Source organism: Plecotus auritus (genome assembly GCF_963455305.1).
Source record: "Plecotus auritus genome assembly, chromosome: 2".
NCBI classification, from domain to species: domain Eukaryota; kingdom Metazoa; phylum Chordata; class Mammalia; order Chiroptera; family Vespertilionidae; genus Plecotus; species Plecotus auritus.
This window is the reverse complement of record NC_137771.1, coordinates 172,708,465-172,728,122: the sequence shown is the minus strand read 5'-3', so window position 1 is coordinate 172,728,122 and position 19,658 is coordinate 172,708,465. Positions and strand designations below refer to the sequence as shown.

At 39.9% G+C, this 19,658-nt stretch overlaps 1 protein-coding gene across 14 annotated transcripts in view; it reads left to right on the top strand.

The window, feature by feature from the left end:
- LRCH3 (leucine rich repeats and calponin homology domain containing 3) overlaps window positions 1-19,658 on the top strand; it is a 121,584-nt gene that overhangs the window by 49,870 nt on the left and 52,056 nt on the right. For 12 of the 14 annotated variants that reach the window (XM_080656639.1, XM_080656642.1, XM_080656640.1 and 9 more), the window contains 3 exons: window positions 2,870-2,975; window positions 10,615-10,751; window positions 11,998-12,107. In XM_080656639.1, the coding sequence (XP_080512765.1) occupies window positions 2,870-2,975; window positions 10,615-10,751; window positions 11,998-12,107 (353 nt within the window). Of the gene's footprint in view, window positions 1-457; window positions 619-2,869; window positions 2,976-10,614; window positions 10,752-11,997; window positions 12,108-19,658 lie in introns of all 14 variants that reach the window. The other 2 variants (XM_080656636.1, XM_080656635.1) reach the window with 1 other exon arrangement.

The following is a 19,658-nucleotide window of genomic DNA, read 5'->3' as shown; positions in this document are numbered from 1 at the left end:
TTTAAAATAATATTTGAAACTTGTTGAATTTTTTGATAAGTGGTCTTTTCTAATAGTAAGTCTATTAATATATTTTTTACTCCTATATTGGAGGAATTTTAGGTGTTAATGTGGCATCTTGACACTTAATAACCTAGGCAGCTTCTTGCTGCTACACATGGGTGTATAAATTATTCTGGCTGGTCTCAGAATTATGGAATCCTGGATATATCAGGATTAGAACCTAAAGTCATCTCTTTTTAGAACCAGTGGAATCAGAATCAAGCTATTACCAAGATACCAGAAGGCCTACCTAATATATATATATATATTGGAATCAGGTTGATCAGATGCTAATAAAGCAGTATCTATTTTTCCATATCCTTTTGAGTTTTGTGTACTTTGTCATTTCCTCCTCACTTTGAATTTGATTAGGAATGATATGAGTCATCTTCAATGTATCTTTATCTTATACTAGAGGCCCGTTGCACAAAATTTGTGCACTCAGGGGCGGGGGCCCTCAGCCTGGCCTGCGCCCTCTCACAATCCGGGAGCCCTTGGGGATGTCCAACTGCCATGGAGGCGGAAGAGGCTCCAGCCACCACTGCTGCGCTCACCAGTCATGAACCCAGCTTCTGGGTGAGCGGCACTCCCCCTGTGAGAGTGCATTGACCACCAGGGGGCAGCTCCTGCATTGAGCGCCTGCCCCCTGGTGGTCAGTGCACATCATAGCGATTGGTCGTTCCACTGTTCGGTCGATTTTCATATTAGCCTTTTATTATATAGGATTCTTGACCAGTTGAACTGGTATTTTAAAAATGGGATTTTTTAAAATGTATGTGGACTTCTTATTTTTTAAATTCATTTAAGAGAGGAAGGGAGAGAGAGGGAGAGAAAAAGATCACTTTGTTGTTCCACTTACAGAGAGAGAGAGAGAGATCGCTTTGTTGTTCCACTTACACATTCTGTATGTGCCCTGACTAGGGATCGATCCTGCAACCTTGGCATATCAGTATGATGCTCTAACCAACTGAGCTAGCTGGCCAGGGCTTGAAAATAGGGGGACCCTTTCCCCCTCCCCATGTGGGAGTCCATTCTGTGGGACTCTTTCCCCCTCCCGATGTGGGAGTTTGTACTTGTTCTTCAATAAATCTCCACCTTTCCTGTACCATCTTCTGTCCGTGGATTCACTCTTCGACTCTGGCAGACAAAGAACCGGGATCCAGTCCAAAAATTCGGTATCATAAATGACACAGGTCAGTGAGCCAGGACAAGTGGAATAGGGAAACTGCGATGGTTAAATAGCAGTTTGGAGCCATCTAGTAAATCCTATCTCCCCTAAACCAAGGACACTTAAGAGTAAATGATTTGCCCTAACCAGTTTGGCTCAGTAGATAGAGCGTCGGCCTGTGGACTGAAGGGTCCCAGGTTCAATTTCAGTCAAAGGCAACAACCAGGGTTGGGGGCTCAATCCCCAGTGTGGAGCATGCAGGAGGCAAAGGCAACCAATCAATGATTCTCTCTTAGCATTGATGTTTCTAACTCTCCTCCTCCCTTCCTCTCTGAAATCAATAAAAATATATTTATTTTACAAAAAAGAAAATAGGATATTCTTTCAAATAATTTTATCATAATTTTTATCATTTTTTCTTCTGGCTTTATTAGAACAATATAAAATAAAATATTGTCCTACATCGATGTATTTATACTTTTTCCTTTTTTACCTTTTTCACCTGCATTTTTATTGATCTGACTAGTCGCCCGGTGCACGAAATTCATGCACATTAAAAGGAGATTAATTAGAGGAAATAATTTAATATTGCTATTTGCCCTTTCTCTATAATAGAAGTGTCAGAGATGAAAGAAAATTAGTAAAATGTATATGAAAACCTTCCTTCTGTCAGAGTCTGGGGCACACCACGAGACCCAGAGTCAAGTCCCCGCCCACCCACATGTGCCTCAAAATTGTGTGAGACCCAGACCCGGCCAACCTCACCCCCTCATTGGGCTAGATCCAGACCCAGCCAGTCCCACCCTTGTCAAGCCCCACCGGGCAGGGGACGTAGCCTCAGGTCCCCACCAGGAGGGAGGCACAGCCTCAGGTCCCTGTCAAGCCCCACCGGCAGGGGGGTGCAGCCTCAGGTACCCCGTTAAGCCCCGCTAGACAGGGGGTGCGGCCTGCGTTCCCCTAACCCAGCACTGGGGGTGCACCTTGAGCTCCCCTGTCAAGCCCCACTGGGTGGGGAGCACAGCCTGAAGTCCCCTGTCAAGCCCCACCTGGTGGGGGGGCGTGGCCTGAGGTCCCCCGGCCTGGCGCTGGGGCAGGGGGAGCAGCCTGAGGTCCCCTAGCCCAGCACCAGGACAGGAAGCGCACCTTGAGGTCCCCTGTCAAGCCGTGCCTGGTGTGGGTGTGGCCTGAGGTCCCCTGTCAAGCCCTGCCAGGTGGGGGACACAGCCTGAGGTCTCCTGTCAAGCCCCACGGGGGTGGGGGAGGGCGTAGCCTCAGGTCCCTGCTGATTGCTCCTTAAGGCTCCTTATGGGAACTTGGCCTCAGCTGTGGGTGCAGCCATCTTTGTGACGGAGTGATGGTTAATTAGCATATTCTCTCTTTATTAGATAGGATATTCTATGCCTACCTGCTTCTTAAATCATTTAATCTTAATTCTCATAAAATTAATGTAGGTATATGTAAAACATATAGAATCAGTCAGAAGACTATATTTTTATAATTATCAGTAAATGCTTTTACAAACTTGGGAATTATTCTTGGACACAGAATCATAATTTTTTTAATAACAAGTATCTTGTCCAACCTCATTTTACAGATAGTTTAAAGCAGGCAAGCTTGGAATTTTAGAATAATTCTTTATTTTGTATCTTTTTGAAATAGGATGTGAGCTGCAATGAAATTCAAACAATACCTTCTCAAATTGGTAATTTGGAGGCCTTGAGAGACCTCAACCTCAGAAGAAATCACTTAGTACGTTTGCCAGAAGGTAAGAAACTGTGAAATAATTGTTTTATTATTATTTGTCTTTTTATTTTAAAGATCACTGAGACTGATGGGCATAAGACAAAAATGTATGGGGTTACGGCCAATGTTTGAGATGTAATGGTTTATTTAATATGTTATCTCTTCCATTGTGAATTTTATTTTTTTTTCAACATTTTTATTTCTTTATTTTGAAAAATTTAAAGAAATCTAGAAAACTATAAACATACCTGTACCCACCACCCAGAAATAAAAGGTGTTAGTTTTTTTACATAAGCTTTGTATTTTTTTGAAATAAATTTAACTCTTAGTATTTATAGTAAAAGTTACATTCTATATATATGCATACATACACAAAATATTTAATTTCTTACAACAGTTCTATTGACTTGCAACCATTTCTCATTTTACAGTAAAGAATGATCTCATGGATTCACTGGTCCATTGTCACATTCTGTCAAGTGACTAAACTAGGAATCTTTGATTATGAGGTTTTATATTCCCACTCTAGCTTGATTTTTTTTTTAATTAAATCTTTATTATTCAGGTTATTACAGTTGTTCCTCTTTTTTCCCCCCATAGCTCCTTTCTACCCGGTTCCCACCTCCCTCCCCCCACTGTCCTCATCCATAGGTGTACGATTTTTGTCCAGTCTCTTCCCGCATCCCCCACACCCCTTTCCCCCTCAGAATTGTCAGTCCACTCCCTTTCTATGCCCCTGATTCTGTTATATTCACCAGGTTATTCTGTTCATCAGATTTTTTATTCACTCGATTTTTAGATTCACTTGTTGATAGATATGTATTTGTTGTTCTTAATTTTTATCTTTACCTTTTTCTTCTTCCTCTTCTTAAAGAATACCTTTCAGCATTTCATATAATACTGGTTTGGCGGTCATGAACTCCTTTAGCTTTTCCTTATCTGTGAAGCTGTTTATTTGACCTTCAATTCTGAATGATAGCTTTGCTGGGTAGAGTAATCTTGGTTGTAGGTTCTTGCTATTCATCACTTTGAATATTTCTTGCCACTCCCATCTGGCCTGCATAGTTTCTGTTGACAAATCAGCTGACAATCGTATGGGTACTCCCTTGTAGGTAACTGTTTTTCTCTTGCTGTTTTTAATATTCTCTCTTTGTCTTTTGCTTTTGGCATTTTAATTATGATGTGTCTTGGTGTGGTCCTCTTTGGATTCCTTTTGTTTGGGGTTCTGTGCGCTTCCTGGACTTGTAAGTCTATTTCTTTCACCAGGTGGGGGAAGTTTTCTGTCATTATTTCTTCAAATAGGTTTTCAATATCTTGCTCTCTCTCTTCTTCTGGCACCCCCATAATTCGGATGTTGGTACGCTTGAAGTTGTCCCAGAGGCTCCTTACACTATCTTTATATATTTGGATTCTTTTTTCTTTTTGCTTTTCCGGTTGGGTGTTTTTTGCTTCTTCGTATTTCAAATCTTTGACTTGATTCTTGGGATCCTTTAGTCTGCTGTTGGATCTCTGTATATTATTTTTTATTTCAGTGAGTGTATGCTTAATTTCTAGTTTGTCCTTTTTCATAACCTCGAGGGTCTCGCTAAATTTATCAGCCTTTTCTAGGAAATTCTTGAAAAACCTTACAACTGGTTTTGAACTCTATCCCATAGTTTGCTTTCCTCCATTTCTTTCATTTGTGACCTGTCTGCATTTTGGCTGCTTCCCTGAGTTGATAGAGTGGCTTTGTGTGCTAGATGTCCTATAGGGCCAAGTGGCTCAGCCTCCCTAATTACCTGAGGTGGACACTCTTGGTGCACCCCTTTGTGGGCTGTGTGCACAGTCTTGTTGTAGTTAAGCCTTGATTGTTGTTGGTATCACTGGGAGGAATTGACCTCCAGGCCAATTGGCTGTGAGGATCAGCTGTGTCTATGCCAGGAGAACTTCTGTGCTGGAGACACCCTTATGAGGCAAGACTTGCTTCATTCGGGCTTTGGTGCTCACTGAGTCTGCCCCCTGAGTGTGTCCCTCAGCTGCAGTTTGTTAGGTAAGTTTAGATTTCAAAGGAACAGGCCATTTATATGCAAAAGCCTCTGCGCGGAGTCTCAGGGTGGAGCAAACAGCAATGGCTTCCCTTCAGCCCTGCCCTAAGAGGCCCTGGGTCTCAGTGTCCCTCTGCAAGCACCTCTGAGAGAAAGCCTCCCTCGTGTTCCGCCTGCTGCCAGACAGCCCAGTTTCTCCCTGTATGAGTCTGGGTCCCGAGTCTCGCCTGGAACTGGAGTTCAGAGCAGTCGGGAGCTTGTGTCTCCCTGAGGATTGAAAAAGCCAGCTGTGTACTTAGTTGCCAGCCCTCTCGCACACATGCCTCCGTACCTCTGCTCTTTACTTCCGCAGCTCTTCTGAGTCTCTGTGCTTTTCTCTTTCCTTCTAGTTGTAGAATTTCCACTTAGCTAGCCTTCCTGTGGTTCTGGATGATGTCCGTTTTGTTTTTTAATTGTAGTTTTGAAGTGGTTGTACAAGGCAGCAAGTTCAGGTATTTACCTATGCCGCCATCTTGGTTTCCTTCCCATTGTGAATTTTAAAAGGTAGACTCTTCAGTGATAAGTTCCAATAACTGTTGACCAGTGATTGTATTTTTAAACCCTGTCAACTGATGTAATTGATGACTCAGGTTTGGGTCACTGGAAGTTTCAGTAAGCATAACTACTTGGGAGCACATATAACATTTTTGATAAGGGATAGTTTAATAAAATAAAAAACATTCCTGCAATTAGCTCTGACTTAAAAATGGACTTTACTTTGCCCTAGCTGGTTTGGTTCAGTGGATAAAGCGTCGGCCTGTAGCCTGAAGAGTCCCAGGTTTGATTCCGGTCAAGGGCACATGCCTGGGTTGTGGGCTCGATCCCCAGTAGGGGGCGTGCAGGAGGCAGCCGATAGATGATTCTCTCTCATCATTGATGTTTCTATTTCTCCCTCCCTCTCCCTTCCTCTCTGAAATCAATAAAAATATGTATTTTTTTAAAAATGGACTTTACTTGAACTTAATAACTTTATTCTTCACTGGAAATATTCAAATAGAGGCTAATTAACCACTTGGAGATGAAGTATAGAAGAGTGAATAATGAATAGAATGGGAGACTGCACTAGGAGACTGACTATAAGCTCTGGTGTATGTATTTGAATGAAAAATTAATAATTAAACAAATTAGTATAATTAGCAATCTTTTAAAAATACAAATTTATGAAAGAAGAAGCTATAAAAAAAAGTGAAAATAAGGAGAACCATTAATTTATTAGATCAGATATTTCCTTAATTTTATTATGGAAAATTTCTCATATATAAGTGAGGGAGCGCAATGAGTCATCAGCTACAGTAGTCATCAGCTTATGGCAATTCTTGTTTCATCTGTACGCCCATCCACTTTCCCTTACTTTATCCTCTAGATTAATTTGAAACAACTTACAGATATTCATCTGTAAACATTTCAGAATGTATATCAGAAAGATAAGGAATGTTCAAAAGGTATTTGTATGACAATGATTTTCTAGATTCTTTGACAAAACATGACTTCTAGTGTATAGTAAATATTGAATTAACTAATGATGCTTTTGCTTTACTGTATAATCCAAATGTTTCCCCCATTTGATCCAGTATGATATTTACTGGATATTAAATATTATACAGCAGTATGATATTTAGTTCTAACATACTAGTATAGTTTTGTCATTTTGGATCCCAAGTAAGCATCTCCAAAAGTAACTTGCCATTCCACTTTAATACACTTACTGCAACACACTACCCCAAAATCCTGCATATCTTTCCTCTCACTAGGCTTGTCCAGTTACCTTTCAACCTTGTATCTTCAGAGCCTTCATTTTTTTCCTAGTTCTGCCTTCTATCACCTCAGGAATGTGAATGAAGGCCTCAGCAGAACTGACCAGAGTCATGACCCAGGGCCTTATAACCCCAAATTTTTATCTAGGATTACCCCTCAACTCAGAACCCATCTACTGTGGTTGATCTTTAAAGGCTTACTAAATAAGTCTGTAATAATACTGCCTTAATGTGAAATCAATTAATGGAAACAGTGGGATTTAATGAAAATTTGGTGTTTTCAGATGACAACTGCAGTCTAATAGTTTTATCATCTAATATGTTCCTATGTCATATTTTGAATGCATATTCCCAAGAAAATTGTGAACTTACCAAATAGTTTCAAATCTTTTTTTTTTAATCAATTTATCTTGTAACCTCAGCATATTAAGTTAAACTGAGATGGCCACAAAACTTTATTCCAAGTTAGTGTGGAAGTTTATGTTAATTAATTGGTGGTCTCTAACATAATTCAGTAGATAAAATATCGTATCCTTCGTTATATTGCCATTTTGATTTTAAACTAATTAAAATTTTTAGCAAATAATATCCAAGAAGTCATCCTATCTAATAAAGGGGGAATATGCAAATTGACCGTTACTCCGTCACAAATATGGCGGCGCCCATAGCCACAAGATGGGGGCACCCAGTCCCCTCAGCCCCGCTGGAGTCCCCCAGTCTGGGGGTGTGGCAGGCAGGTGGCGCAGCTGGACTGCCCCCAGGCTGGTCTGCCGCGCCACTTGCCTGCCACTGGAGACCCCAGTCCTTGCAGTCCCGCTGGCCATGAGCAGGCAAGCAGCCCTGCAGACAGCAGACAGCAGGGCCTGCTTGCCCATTGCCTCGGCGACCTGTGAGAAGGCAAGCGGGCCCCGCAGACAGCCATGGGGAGTGGACCTAAGCCGTCAGTAGGACATCCCCTGAGGGCTCCCAGATTGGAGAAGGTGCAGGTTGGGCTGAGGGACCACCCCCCCCACCCCCCGTGCACCAATTTCGTGCATTGGGCCTCTACTATACAAATAATATCGAAAAGCTTAAAATAAATAATAGCATTTACCCTACCTCAATTATCCCCTTCCCTAATTTAAAGGGCCAGAAGTATCTACCTTCAATTCCTTTGATACTTTTTGCTGGTATTTGCTGACATATTTCTAATTATGTGCTTTTATAGTTATTGCTAGATTTATCAACTTTAACACATGTCAGTTTTCTGTAATAGTAGATGAGGATTAAATTCCTTACGTTATTACCATTATATCTTTATTTCCCTCTTTGTATTTTCACAGTGTGGTTTTATCACAACTTTTGATTAAATTGTTATTCATTGTGTACAGTATTATAACTATATAAATCTTGTTCCCTGCCAATTAAAATAATGTACTCTGATTTCATTTTCTTCCTTGTATATCTTGTTTTTATTATTTTTTTCTAGAGTTAGTAATTTCTCTGTTTCTTTTCATTTGCTTGGTTATTTAGGTAACTATGGTTAGTTCTTCCCTCTTTTTCCAGCATCCTTGTTAGTCAAACCAATGAGATTACCTATCATTTTTTAATTCCTGGCGTATCTCCCTTATTGAGTCTTTATTCCTTCTCTTCCAATCTGGACTGGTTGTTCTGTTATTGCTGCCCAGCTTTCTTTGTTCTTTATTGAATACTCTTATTCCTGGATTCCATGTCTTTTCTCTTTATTGCTTTTTTAAAATTTCAGCTTTATTGAGGTACTAGAGGCCTGGTGCATGAAATTCGTGCACGGGGGGGGGGGGTGTCCCTCAGCCCAGCCTGCACCCTCTCCAATCTGGGACTCCTCGAGGGATGTCCGACTGCCCTCTCACAATCCAGGACTGCTGGCTCCCAACTGCTCCCCTGCTTGCCTTCCTGATTGCCCCTAACCGCTTCTGCCTGCCAGCCTGATCACCCCCTAACCACTCCCCTGCCAGCCTGATTGATGCCTAACTGTTCCCCTGCCAGCCTGATTGCCCCTAACTGCCCTCCCCTGCAGGCCTGGTCACCCCCAACTGCCCTTCCCTGCAGGCCCGGTTGCCCCCAACTTCCCTCCTCTGCCGGCCTGGTCACCCCTTACTGCTCTCCCCTGCAGGCCTGATCGCCCACAACTGCCCTCCCTTGTAGGCCTGGTCCCTCCCAACTGCCTTCCCTTGCTGACCATCTTGTGGCAGCCATCATGTGTCCACATGGGGGCAGCCATCTTGTGTGTTGGAGGGATGGTCAATTTGCATGTTACTCTTTTATTAGATAGGATAATTGACAAATAATTCCTCTTTACTCCCTCATTTTGCTGGAGGGCATCTTCTAGTAATTTCTTGAGAACATGTTATAGGGAAACTTTTTTTTTTTAAATCCTCATTGAGGAATGAGAATATTTTTTTTCATTGATTTTTAGAGAAAGTGAAAGGGAGGGAGGAGGGGCAGAGAGAGAGAGAAAGATAAACATCAATGTGAGAGAGATACATTGATTGGTTTCCTTCCACGTGCCCAGGGATTGAACCTGCAATTCGGTGCACAGGCCATCACTCTAACCATTGAGCAGCGCTGACCAGGGCAGGAAAACATTTTTTAAATTGATTTCTTATTTATTTTATTTTTATATTTATTTATTTAAAGAAAACATGTTTTGATACTTCACTTGGAAAGATACATCTTTATTCTATATTCACCCTTCATTAATAATTTGGTTACAGATTCTAGATTGAAAATTATTTCCTCTCCTGATTTTCAGGTCTTTTTTCACTTTTAACTTTCAGTGTTAAAAATTAATGGTTGCAAATTTGATGCTGTTCCTAATTCCGGTCCATTATTTGTGACACATTGTTTTTCCCTCAGGAAGATTTTAAGATCTTCCCTTTTTCATGTGCTCTGAAAGTTATGATGGTGTGCCATAGTATGAGTTTTTTTACTTGGTGGGCCTCTTTCCAAACCAGAGATTCACATCTTTCGTTCTGGAAAATTGTCTTACATCTTTTTTTCTTAAGTACTTACTATTTTTTTTATTATTATCATACAGTAAAATTGACTTCTTAAGGGGGGGGATAGTACAGTTCTATGAATTTTAACTTATTTTTTTATGCAACCACCACCACAGTCAAGATACCTAAATATCCCATCACTTCAAAAAAAGCTCCTTTTTTAATTAAACTCACCCTTCACCTCCTGTTTTGTTCTCCATCCCTATAGTTTGTCTTTTCTAAAATGTCAGAATCATATATACATTTTCATGTTGATTTCTTTCACCCAATTTGAAACCTTCCCATGTTTGTTTTTTTTCACTTTTCAGAAAATTTCCTTCCTCCTGTATGCCTTAATTGAGCAGTAATACCTTTTAGCCGATCATACAGTCACAATAAGCTTCCTAGTTTTAAGGAAGTTAATAAAGTATCTTGAAGGGTTTTTACCAGGAGTGAAAAATGAGATACCTTGCAGCTCCTGGTAGTCAGGTCATGGTTTTTTTTAATGGATCTTAGTTCTGTTCCTACAGTATGGAAACCTGTGTATCTCTAACTTGTTCTTTATACAGACTATCATCTAATCCCTTCGTTATCCCCATCTTTTTATGGTATCAGGCCTTCAACTTTCTGTAGTTCTGTGAGGAGTCAAACAGCTTGCTTTTCATTAGTATTCCTGTCTGTAGCATCTAGATTTCATTTTATACCACTTTGCTGTATCACTTAATCACTAAGAAAAAATGGAAGTAAATACTTATATTAAATCCACTATATTTAGCTAGAAGCTCCTGTCAAAATTGTCTTGTTTTGAAGTATCATTAATAGTTCATTTCCATTTTATCTCTTTGCAGAGCTGGCAGAGTTGCCTTTGATACGGTTAGACTTCTCCTGTAATAAAATTACAACAATCCCTGTTTGTTATCGGAACCTCAAGCACCTACAGATGATTACCCTAGATAACAATCCATTACAGTCTCCTCCTGCACAGGTAAACCATCATTTATTTGAAGTATGTTATGAACTTTTTTGTCAAAGAATGAAACTTTTTGCATTTGTTATATGCGTTTGTCTTTCTGTTGGAAATTAAGTTCTTTTAAAATAAATGCACACACTTATGTATTCGTTAGAAGCCTTGACTAAATAGTGTGGAAGATAGGAATAAAATTTGAGTTAATTTTTTTCTGGTAAAATTTGAATGTGCACAATGTAAATGCTAGAGACAAATAAAAATACTTAGCTTTCAGAACTAATGACTATCAGTGCATCTCTTCTTACAGTGTTATTGTACCTTCTAATTTTCTAAAATCTTAAATTCCTTTATTTATTTAGTTTGGTCATTTGCTTATCAATGACTGAAATGAGTCTATTTTAAATAAAGTAATTATGGGTAGGGTTACATATAGATTCTAAACATCGTACATCTAAAAAATATTTACCAACCTGTAGCTTTTTTTACTCTACAATCAACTTATGGTACAAGCCTCTGTCTAGCAACTATAAAACTTTATGAGTAAACATCATAACTATAGAAGGGTCTCATAATCCTAAAGAATTTGTGTTTTAACTTCTGGGACAGAAGCCAACAGGTAGCAACAGAAATATACTGTATATATATAGCTTTAATATTTAAACATTTCCTGCTTTTCTTTCTGACAGAATGTACAATGGAGAACATAATAGTACGTGATTGTTGGATTACTAAAAGCAAAAGTTGCTAATATAATTCATGTGGGAGCAATGCTTTAAATTCCTGACTATGCCTAACTAATAATAAGTTTACTTGATATTCTGTTTGTAATCATAAATTATTTTATATGTTACTGAGACTTAGTATCTAGAACAGGGGTGGGCAAACTTTTTGACTCGAGGGCCACAATGGGTTCTTAAACTGGACCGGAGGGCCGGAACAAAAGCATGGATGGAGTGTTTGTGTGAACTAATATAAATTCAAAGTAAAGGAGCGGAGGGGAGAGCAAGAGAACCGGATAGAACAGCCGGATCTGGCTCGCGGGCCGTAGTTTGCCCAAGGCTGACTAGAAAATAGAACCTATATTTATATCATTTAAATACCTAAAATAACAAATAATATAATTTGTTAAAATGAGCGTTAGATTTTTAGTGTTAAATGCTTTCTGTTTCCAATATACATTAAGTAAAAAGCTGATTGTGATTAAAAAAGGGACACATTTCAGATGAGTAACAATTTGATTGCATGTATGTGTTACTTTATTTAGATATGCATAAAAGGCAAAATTCACATATTTAAGTACCTGAACATACAAGCTTGTAAGATTGCTCCAGATCTGCCAGATTATGATAGGAGACCCTTGGGTTTTGGCTCCTGGTGAGTATGTTCTTTTTATTATTATTATTATTATTATTATTATTATTATTGTCATATTCCATCTCACAAGAAATAAAATACACTAGACCCTTAAATCTGCCTGAATGTTTGACTATAAGGAAATGACCTATTTTGACACTATTTTTCTCAGAATACTTATATTCAGTAAAATGTTGATTAGTTAGATATGGCAAAGCATAGTCTAATCAGGGTTTCTCAACCTCAACACTGTTTGTTATTTTGGACCAGATAATTCTTTGTTGCGATAAGCTGTCCTATACATTGGAAGATATTTAGCAGTATCCCTGGCTTCTATTGTACTCTCCCAGTATGACAAACAAAAATGTCTCCAGACATTGCCAAATATCCCCTGAGGGGCGGGGGAGGGTAGAGGGGTCTGTAATTGAAAACCACTGGTCTGAGTGATTTGAATATTAACCTACCTCTGCCCTTAACTAGCTCTGTGATTGAGGCAAATCTCTCAAACTTTTTGTGCTTCATTTTTCCTATAGGGAGTGAAGAGATTGGATTTGATGACTATTGATGTCACTTTGGGATCTAAAAAATCAATTAAAGAAAAGATGTACAAAAAATAAAAGTAGCTTTTATTTTATATATGCTAATTGATTTTCTCCCTTGGAGTTAGTAATTCTTGCTAAGATAAAGTTTTTCCCCTCGTGAAATAACTGAATAGGAACATTGAACTGCTACTCTACCTTTGAGATTTGAGTGTAAGACAATTAATAGTGCATCCTGGTAGCTATATGTGAGGGTATGCCTAAAGACACTAAGGAGGAAGCATCGGCACCTATATAAATAATGAGCTTTAGCTAAGGGCTGCAGTGCTAATTGTAGACCCTATGATTCTGTCTTTTGTCTTAGCCCAATTTTTTTTTTTTTTTTACTATAGCAGTCATCATCAGATTACTTTAAAAACATACATAAAAAACAACAACAACAACCCGACAAGAGACTTGTGTGTTTCTAAGAGATAAAAGAAACCATGGATCAATGGAGAAACCTTTCCTAAATGCAAAGTCTAGATAGCATAAATATGTCATGTCTCTCCAAAGGAGTTATGATACTTTATTTGCAATGGTTTCACAATGTGCTAGAAATTTTAAAATATACATATATGTATACTAGAGGCCCGGTGCATGAAATTTGTGCACGGGTGGGGTCCCTAGGCCTGGCTGGTGATCAGGGCCAGGCCGATCGGGGCCTGCTGGCCAGGGGGAGGGACAGGGTGTGGGAGGTTGGCCGCCGGCCCCAAGGAAGGAGCCAGCCCTCAGCCCCCCTGAGAAAGGGGCCACATCCACCGCCACCCACCCCTGGTTCCCCATCCCAGTCCAGGGCCTGGAGAGGAGGCTATGGTCACTGGGCCAGGCACTGATGCCGGAACCTCGCCACCGCATGGTTCCCTGCCTCCCCCCTCCTCCTTCCCTCGCCACAGTGCCACCACCAGGGCCTGCCGGCCAGGGGGGAGGGATAGGGCATGGGAGGTTGGCTGCCAGCCCCCCTGAGAAAGGGGCCGTGTCCGCCGCCACCCACCCCCGGTTCCCCATCCCAGCCTGGGGCCCGGCCCCAATTAGGTGATCAGGGCCTGCCAGCCGAGGGGGAGGGACCACGGGAGGTTGGCTGGCTGGGAGAGGTTGGTTGTGGGAGTGCACTGACCACCAGGGGGCAGCGTTGAGCGCCTGCCCCTTGGTGGTCAGTGCACATCATAGCTACCAGTCGATCCTGTCGTTCTGGTTGTCCAGTCGCTTAGGCTTTTGCATATATAGATAGATAATTTATATATTTACATATACATAAAATATTTCCTTGAACCCCTCATGCACCAGTGAATGAGATATTATACCTTCATATCTTTCTCACTGGGGTACAGGTTAGTGAAATTTCATTGTAATTTATTCAAAGTGCCGTCATGGAGTCAGAATGTTTTGGTTCTAGCTGTGAATCTCCGTACTATTGGGCAGTTCACTTAACTTCTTTGAACCTCCGTTTCTTTAATACGATCTTTACCCTCTGTACTCTTAACAGTAGTTCTGAGGATCAAATGACCTGTGTGTGAAAGTGTTTTACTGACCATAAAGCCTTATACAAATATTAGGCATTGCAGTTACTAGCTATCTACTGTGATCTAGAAAGAGTTTAGTTCTAAAAGAGTCCTGTCTTGCTAAAGAGAATTGTTATTAATCCTGTAGCTCTTCAGGTATTCAATACAAATTAGATGCTGTGATATTATTAGTCCTTAGATGCAACTTTCCAACTACTTTTATGTAACATAAAAGCAACACACAATTTTCCTTAAATCGTTTTATGAAGGTCACAAATGTTTTACTCATTTCCAGAGGTAAATGCTTCCAATTCCTTTAGCAATTGGCACTATTGTGATAACGCTTTCATTTTATACAGTGGCACACATATTTTTCAGTAGTGATCTATAGTGACCTATGCTTTTTGCTGAGGTGATTTTAAGCTGATATATTTCTTTATGATGATGGCAGTGAAACAAACCTAAAGAAAGACTAAGCTGCTGGTAAGAAAAGTCCTGCATCTGTAACCCCAGTAATGGAATTCTCTACAACAAGCCTGAGCTTGTGAAAGCAATGACCATCATATTTGTATTCTTAGCACTTAGAACATTGCCTAGCATTCAGTAAATGTGCGATGAACTAAACTCAGACGAAGCAGATTTGGTGACTTGTTATAACAGGAAATGTTCTTTCTTAAGGGTGCATTCTTCACAGATAGATAACTTTTATTTAATGCTTTGTGGCAACCAGGCTTTGTGTAAGGCTCTAACTTATATTTTCTCAATTAATCTTTATAGCAGCTCTCTGAGGTAGATGTTGTTGTTAACCTTTTTCTGTTTGAAACTTATGAGAAAACAGAAGTTGAGAGAAGTTAAACAAGTTAAAGTCATACAGCTGGTAAATTATGGTGCCAAGCTGTTGGGCCAGATCTGTTAAACTATGTTTGAAACACTTCACTGCATTACACTGATTTCATAGTTCATCTTCCTGCTAAAGAGGTCACTTATGCGTTTGAATCTAAGTAGTTTATTAGGGAGACTGGACTTTCTGACAGGGCATAGCTAGAGCCTGGCAGAACTCTGTCTGGCCCCCTGAAGGCCAAAATTAAGTATAGGACAACTATCTGTCCTGCTTTGTGTGTGACTAAGGGGATTTCTGGGACATAGAACTTGTAGGGCTAAAACCAGGAAAATACTGACCAAACCTGGAAAATTTGTAAACTGGTATGTCTCACTGTAATTTTACCAGTTTAATCTCTGAGCCAGAGCGAATATGTACAGAAGCTAGAGGTAACTGAATAAAACAATAAAATAGCTTAATGCAAATATTCTCTTAATTTTCTTTACTTTTTGGTTTTTTAATATTTTATTATTGATTTCAGAAAGGAAGAGAGAGGGAAAAAGAGCTAGAAACATCAATGACGAGAGAGAATCACTGATCATCTGCCTCCTGCATGCCCTCCACTGGGGATGGAGCCTGCGACCTAGGCATGTGCCCTGACCGGGAATTGAACCATGATCTCCTGGTTCGTGGGTCGATACTCAATCATGAGCCACACCAGCTGGGCTCCTTTTTTTTTTTTAATCATCACCGGAGGATATGGTTATTAATTTGAGAGAGAGAGAAACATAGATCAGTTGCCTCCCTTACATACCTTGACCGGGTACTGAACCTGCAGCCTTTTGGTGTACAGGATGAGCCACCTGGCCAGGACTCTATTAATTTTATATTGACCACTGAAAAATGTCACAGTAAAATTAGGCTTATTTTGGTTGGCCACTTGATAGAAAATACATTACAGTATATAAACGGTATCCTCTAGAGCTCTGAATATCTTTAGTTGTAAAACTTACATAATATTAAAAAGTATTTTTCAGTAAATCTTCAAATATATATATTTCTTTTGGCAGCTGCAGAAAAGAGTATTTTAAGTGTGGCTTAAATGTGTGTGTGTGTGTGTGTGTGTGTGTGTGTGTGTGTATAACTAGAGGCCCGGTGCACAAATTTGTGTACAGGTGGGAGCTGGCCAGGGGGAGGACCGTGGGCAGTTGGCTGGCCAGTCCCGCCCCCTGGTTGAACTCCTGGTCAAACTCCTGGTCAAGGGGACAATTTACATATTAGCCTTTTATTATATAGGATTAGAAAGCTTTTAAAATTAGGTACCTTGGCTTGACTTTGCCATGATAAAACACTCATAGCACCTGTTTTTAAGATCTGGACTCTAAAATAAGCGTAAGAAAAAAGGGGGAAAAGCACAAGAACAAATGTGTCATGTAGATGATGTACATAATACATTCTGCTTAAACAATTGGGATATCTAGATAAAGGACAAATGATGTTCATTGTATTAACCTCCCAACTCAGATAGGTATGAGTTTTTTCAAAATAAAAAGTTGGGAGAAATTAACGGCTTTTCTTGTAGAAAAGTAATTTTAGAATTATACAGAAAGAATTTTTGGCTAAAGAAGTTTTGTGGAGGAAGGTAGGAAAATGAGGAAGGTACCTATATTTTTTGGATCTTTAGAATCAGTACATTTAGTACATTGGACAGATAGGTCTATATGTTACCACATGCAAAGTAAGATCTTTATCAATAAAATAATTGACAAGTTATAAAAACTGTTTTACATTCACTAGGAGCTTTGCTGCTTTTGTTTGTACTTGACAGAAAGATTTCATTTTACTATATGAAAGGCATATTTTTAAATTTGGTAACTTTATTTTACAAATATTAAGTGACTTCTTTGAGCTGACAGTTGGTAAGTAGTAAAATTGGTACCTTAACTGTGAAATCAAAGTTCATTGCTCTTTCCCTGTACCTGAAATTCTAATTTGTTGTGACAACATGATATAACTTTTTAAAAGTTATATACATGAACAATGTAAGAGTACATGGAATAGAAAATTCAATACCAGAACATTATTTTAAATTTGTACCATTGAAAGTTATTTTACAACCTACGTAGGGCTATTAAATAAAATTCTAATAGACCATTAAAAAATAGACTATTGCGCCTGGTTGGTGTGGCTCAGTAGCTGAGCATCGACCTATGAACCAGGAGGTCACAGTTTGATTCCCGGTCGGGGCACATGCCCAGGTTGCGGGCTCAATCCCACTGTGGGGCGTGCAGGAGGCAGCCGATCAGTGATTCTGTCTTTTTTTTTTTTTTTTTTAACATATTTTATTGATATTTTACAGAGAGGAAGGGAGAGGGACAGAGAGCTAGAAACATCGATGAGAGAGAAACATCGATCAGCTGCCTCCTGCACAACCCCCACTGGGGATTTACCTGCAACCAAGGTACATGCCCTTGACCGAAATCGAACCTGGGACCCTTCAGTCCGCAGGCTGACGCTCTATCCACTGAGCCAAACCAGTTTCAGCAGTGATTCTGTCTTATTATTGATGTTTCTATCTCTCTCTCTCCCTCTCCCTTCCCCTGTGAATTCAATAAAAAAATATATTTTTAAAAAATAGACCATTATGTTTTAGGTTTTAATTCAGCCAACTTTTAAAAGTATGTTTAAAAACAAGTATAAACTAAACCTATAAAACTTATAGAAGAAAATAGAGGATATCTTTGTGACTTGGAACAGGCAATGATTTCTGAGGACACAGAAAGCAATAACCATAATGAAATTATAAGCACTTACCATGAAGAGAAAATATTAAGAAAATTAACAGGTAGCCCTAGCTGGTTTGACTCAGTGGATAGAGCATCAGCCTGTGGACTTAAAGGTCCCAGGTTTGATTCCAGTCAAGGGCACATGCCTGGGTTGCTGGCTCAATCCCCAGTAGGGGGCGTGCAGGAGGCAGCCAATCAATGATTCTCTCTCATCATTTATGTTTCTGTCTCTCCTCTCCCTTCCTCTCTGAAATTAATAAATATATATATTAAAAAAAATCAATCAATGAGTGCATTGGAACAATAAATTGATGTCTCTTTCGCCCTCTGTCTCTCTAAATACAATAAATAAAAAATTTAAAAAGAAAATTAACAGGTAAAGCACAGATTGGGAGAAAATATCTGCAAAATATAAATATGACAAGGCCTTGTATACAGTCTATCTAAAGAATGCCTGCAACTTAATGTTAAAAAGACAAACAACCCAATTAAATAATGGACAAAAGACTTGAATAGACACTTCACCAAGAAAGATATATAAATGACCCATAAGCACACATACAAGAAATACTCAACATCATTAATCATCATGGAAATGCAAATTAAGTCACAATGCTATTCCACTGCCCACCCTCCAGAATGTCTCAAATTGAGGCTGACAACATAAAATGTTAGTGCACATATGGAGCAACCAATGCTGTTTTGGCAGATTTTTAAAAGCAGCTCTGCTGAGATACAGTTTTTAAATATCCATTTTAAATGTGTAGTTCAGTGAGTTTTAGTAAATGGATACAATAATGAAACTACCAACACAGTCAAGAAATATATCTCCATCACTGTCATGCCCATTTATATAGTCAGTCCTTGTCCCCTACCCTCAGCCCCAGACAACCAGTAATCTTTCTGTCAGTATAGTTTTGCCTTTTCTAGAATTTCATATAAATGAAATAAAAACATTATGTAACATTTTGTGTCTGGCTTTTTCTTAGCAAAATATTTTTAAGGCCGAAACCGGTTTGGCTCAGTGGATAGAGCGTCGGCCTGCGGACTGAAAGGTCCCAGGTTCGATTCCGGTCAAGGGCACGTACCTTGGTTGCGGGCACATCCCCAGTAGGGGGTGTGCAGGAGGCAGCTGATCGATGTTTCTCTCTCATCGATGTTTCTAGCTCTCTATCCCTCTCCTCTCTCTTCCTCTCTGTAAAAAATCAATAAAATATATTAAAAAATTTAAAAAAAATATTTTTAAGATCATTGATACTAGTTTAAAATATTTTTAAGATCATTGATACTAGTTTTACAACTAGAGAATTAAAGAAGAAAGCACATTGAGACTGGTAGGAAGGGCAGAGGCACAGAACGGGCTGGTCTAACACCCACATGTGGTGTTTTTTTAATCAGGAGGGATATCTAGCCTGTGGAGGTCTACGTGACGAGCAAGGGGTCCCAGCTACAAACCAGATCCCTCAGCCCAGAGTTCCAGTGCTGGGAAGAGAAGCCCCCATAACTTTGGGCTATAAAAATCAGCAGGGATGGTGGCCGAGTGACACAGAGGCTGCTGGAGTCCCAGGCAATTCCACTTAAAGAGCTGGTGCACAGACTTAATCAGACTCACTCCCTCTGAGCTCCAGTGCTGGGGCAGTGGCTTGGAGGGATCCAGGAATATATGGGGAGGAACTGAATTGTAGGCATTGGGGCAAGAACTCAGGGGTGGCTTTCTCCCAGACAGGTGCTTGCAGGGGTCATTGTTCCTATGCTGGGACTTCCCCCATAACAGAGCTGATTGGCAGGGGCTATATCTGAATTTCCATTACCCTGGCCCACACTGTTTGCCCCACCCTGGTGATTCCCTGAGACCCCACCCCACCCAGTTTGCAGCCCCAACCAAG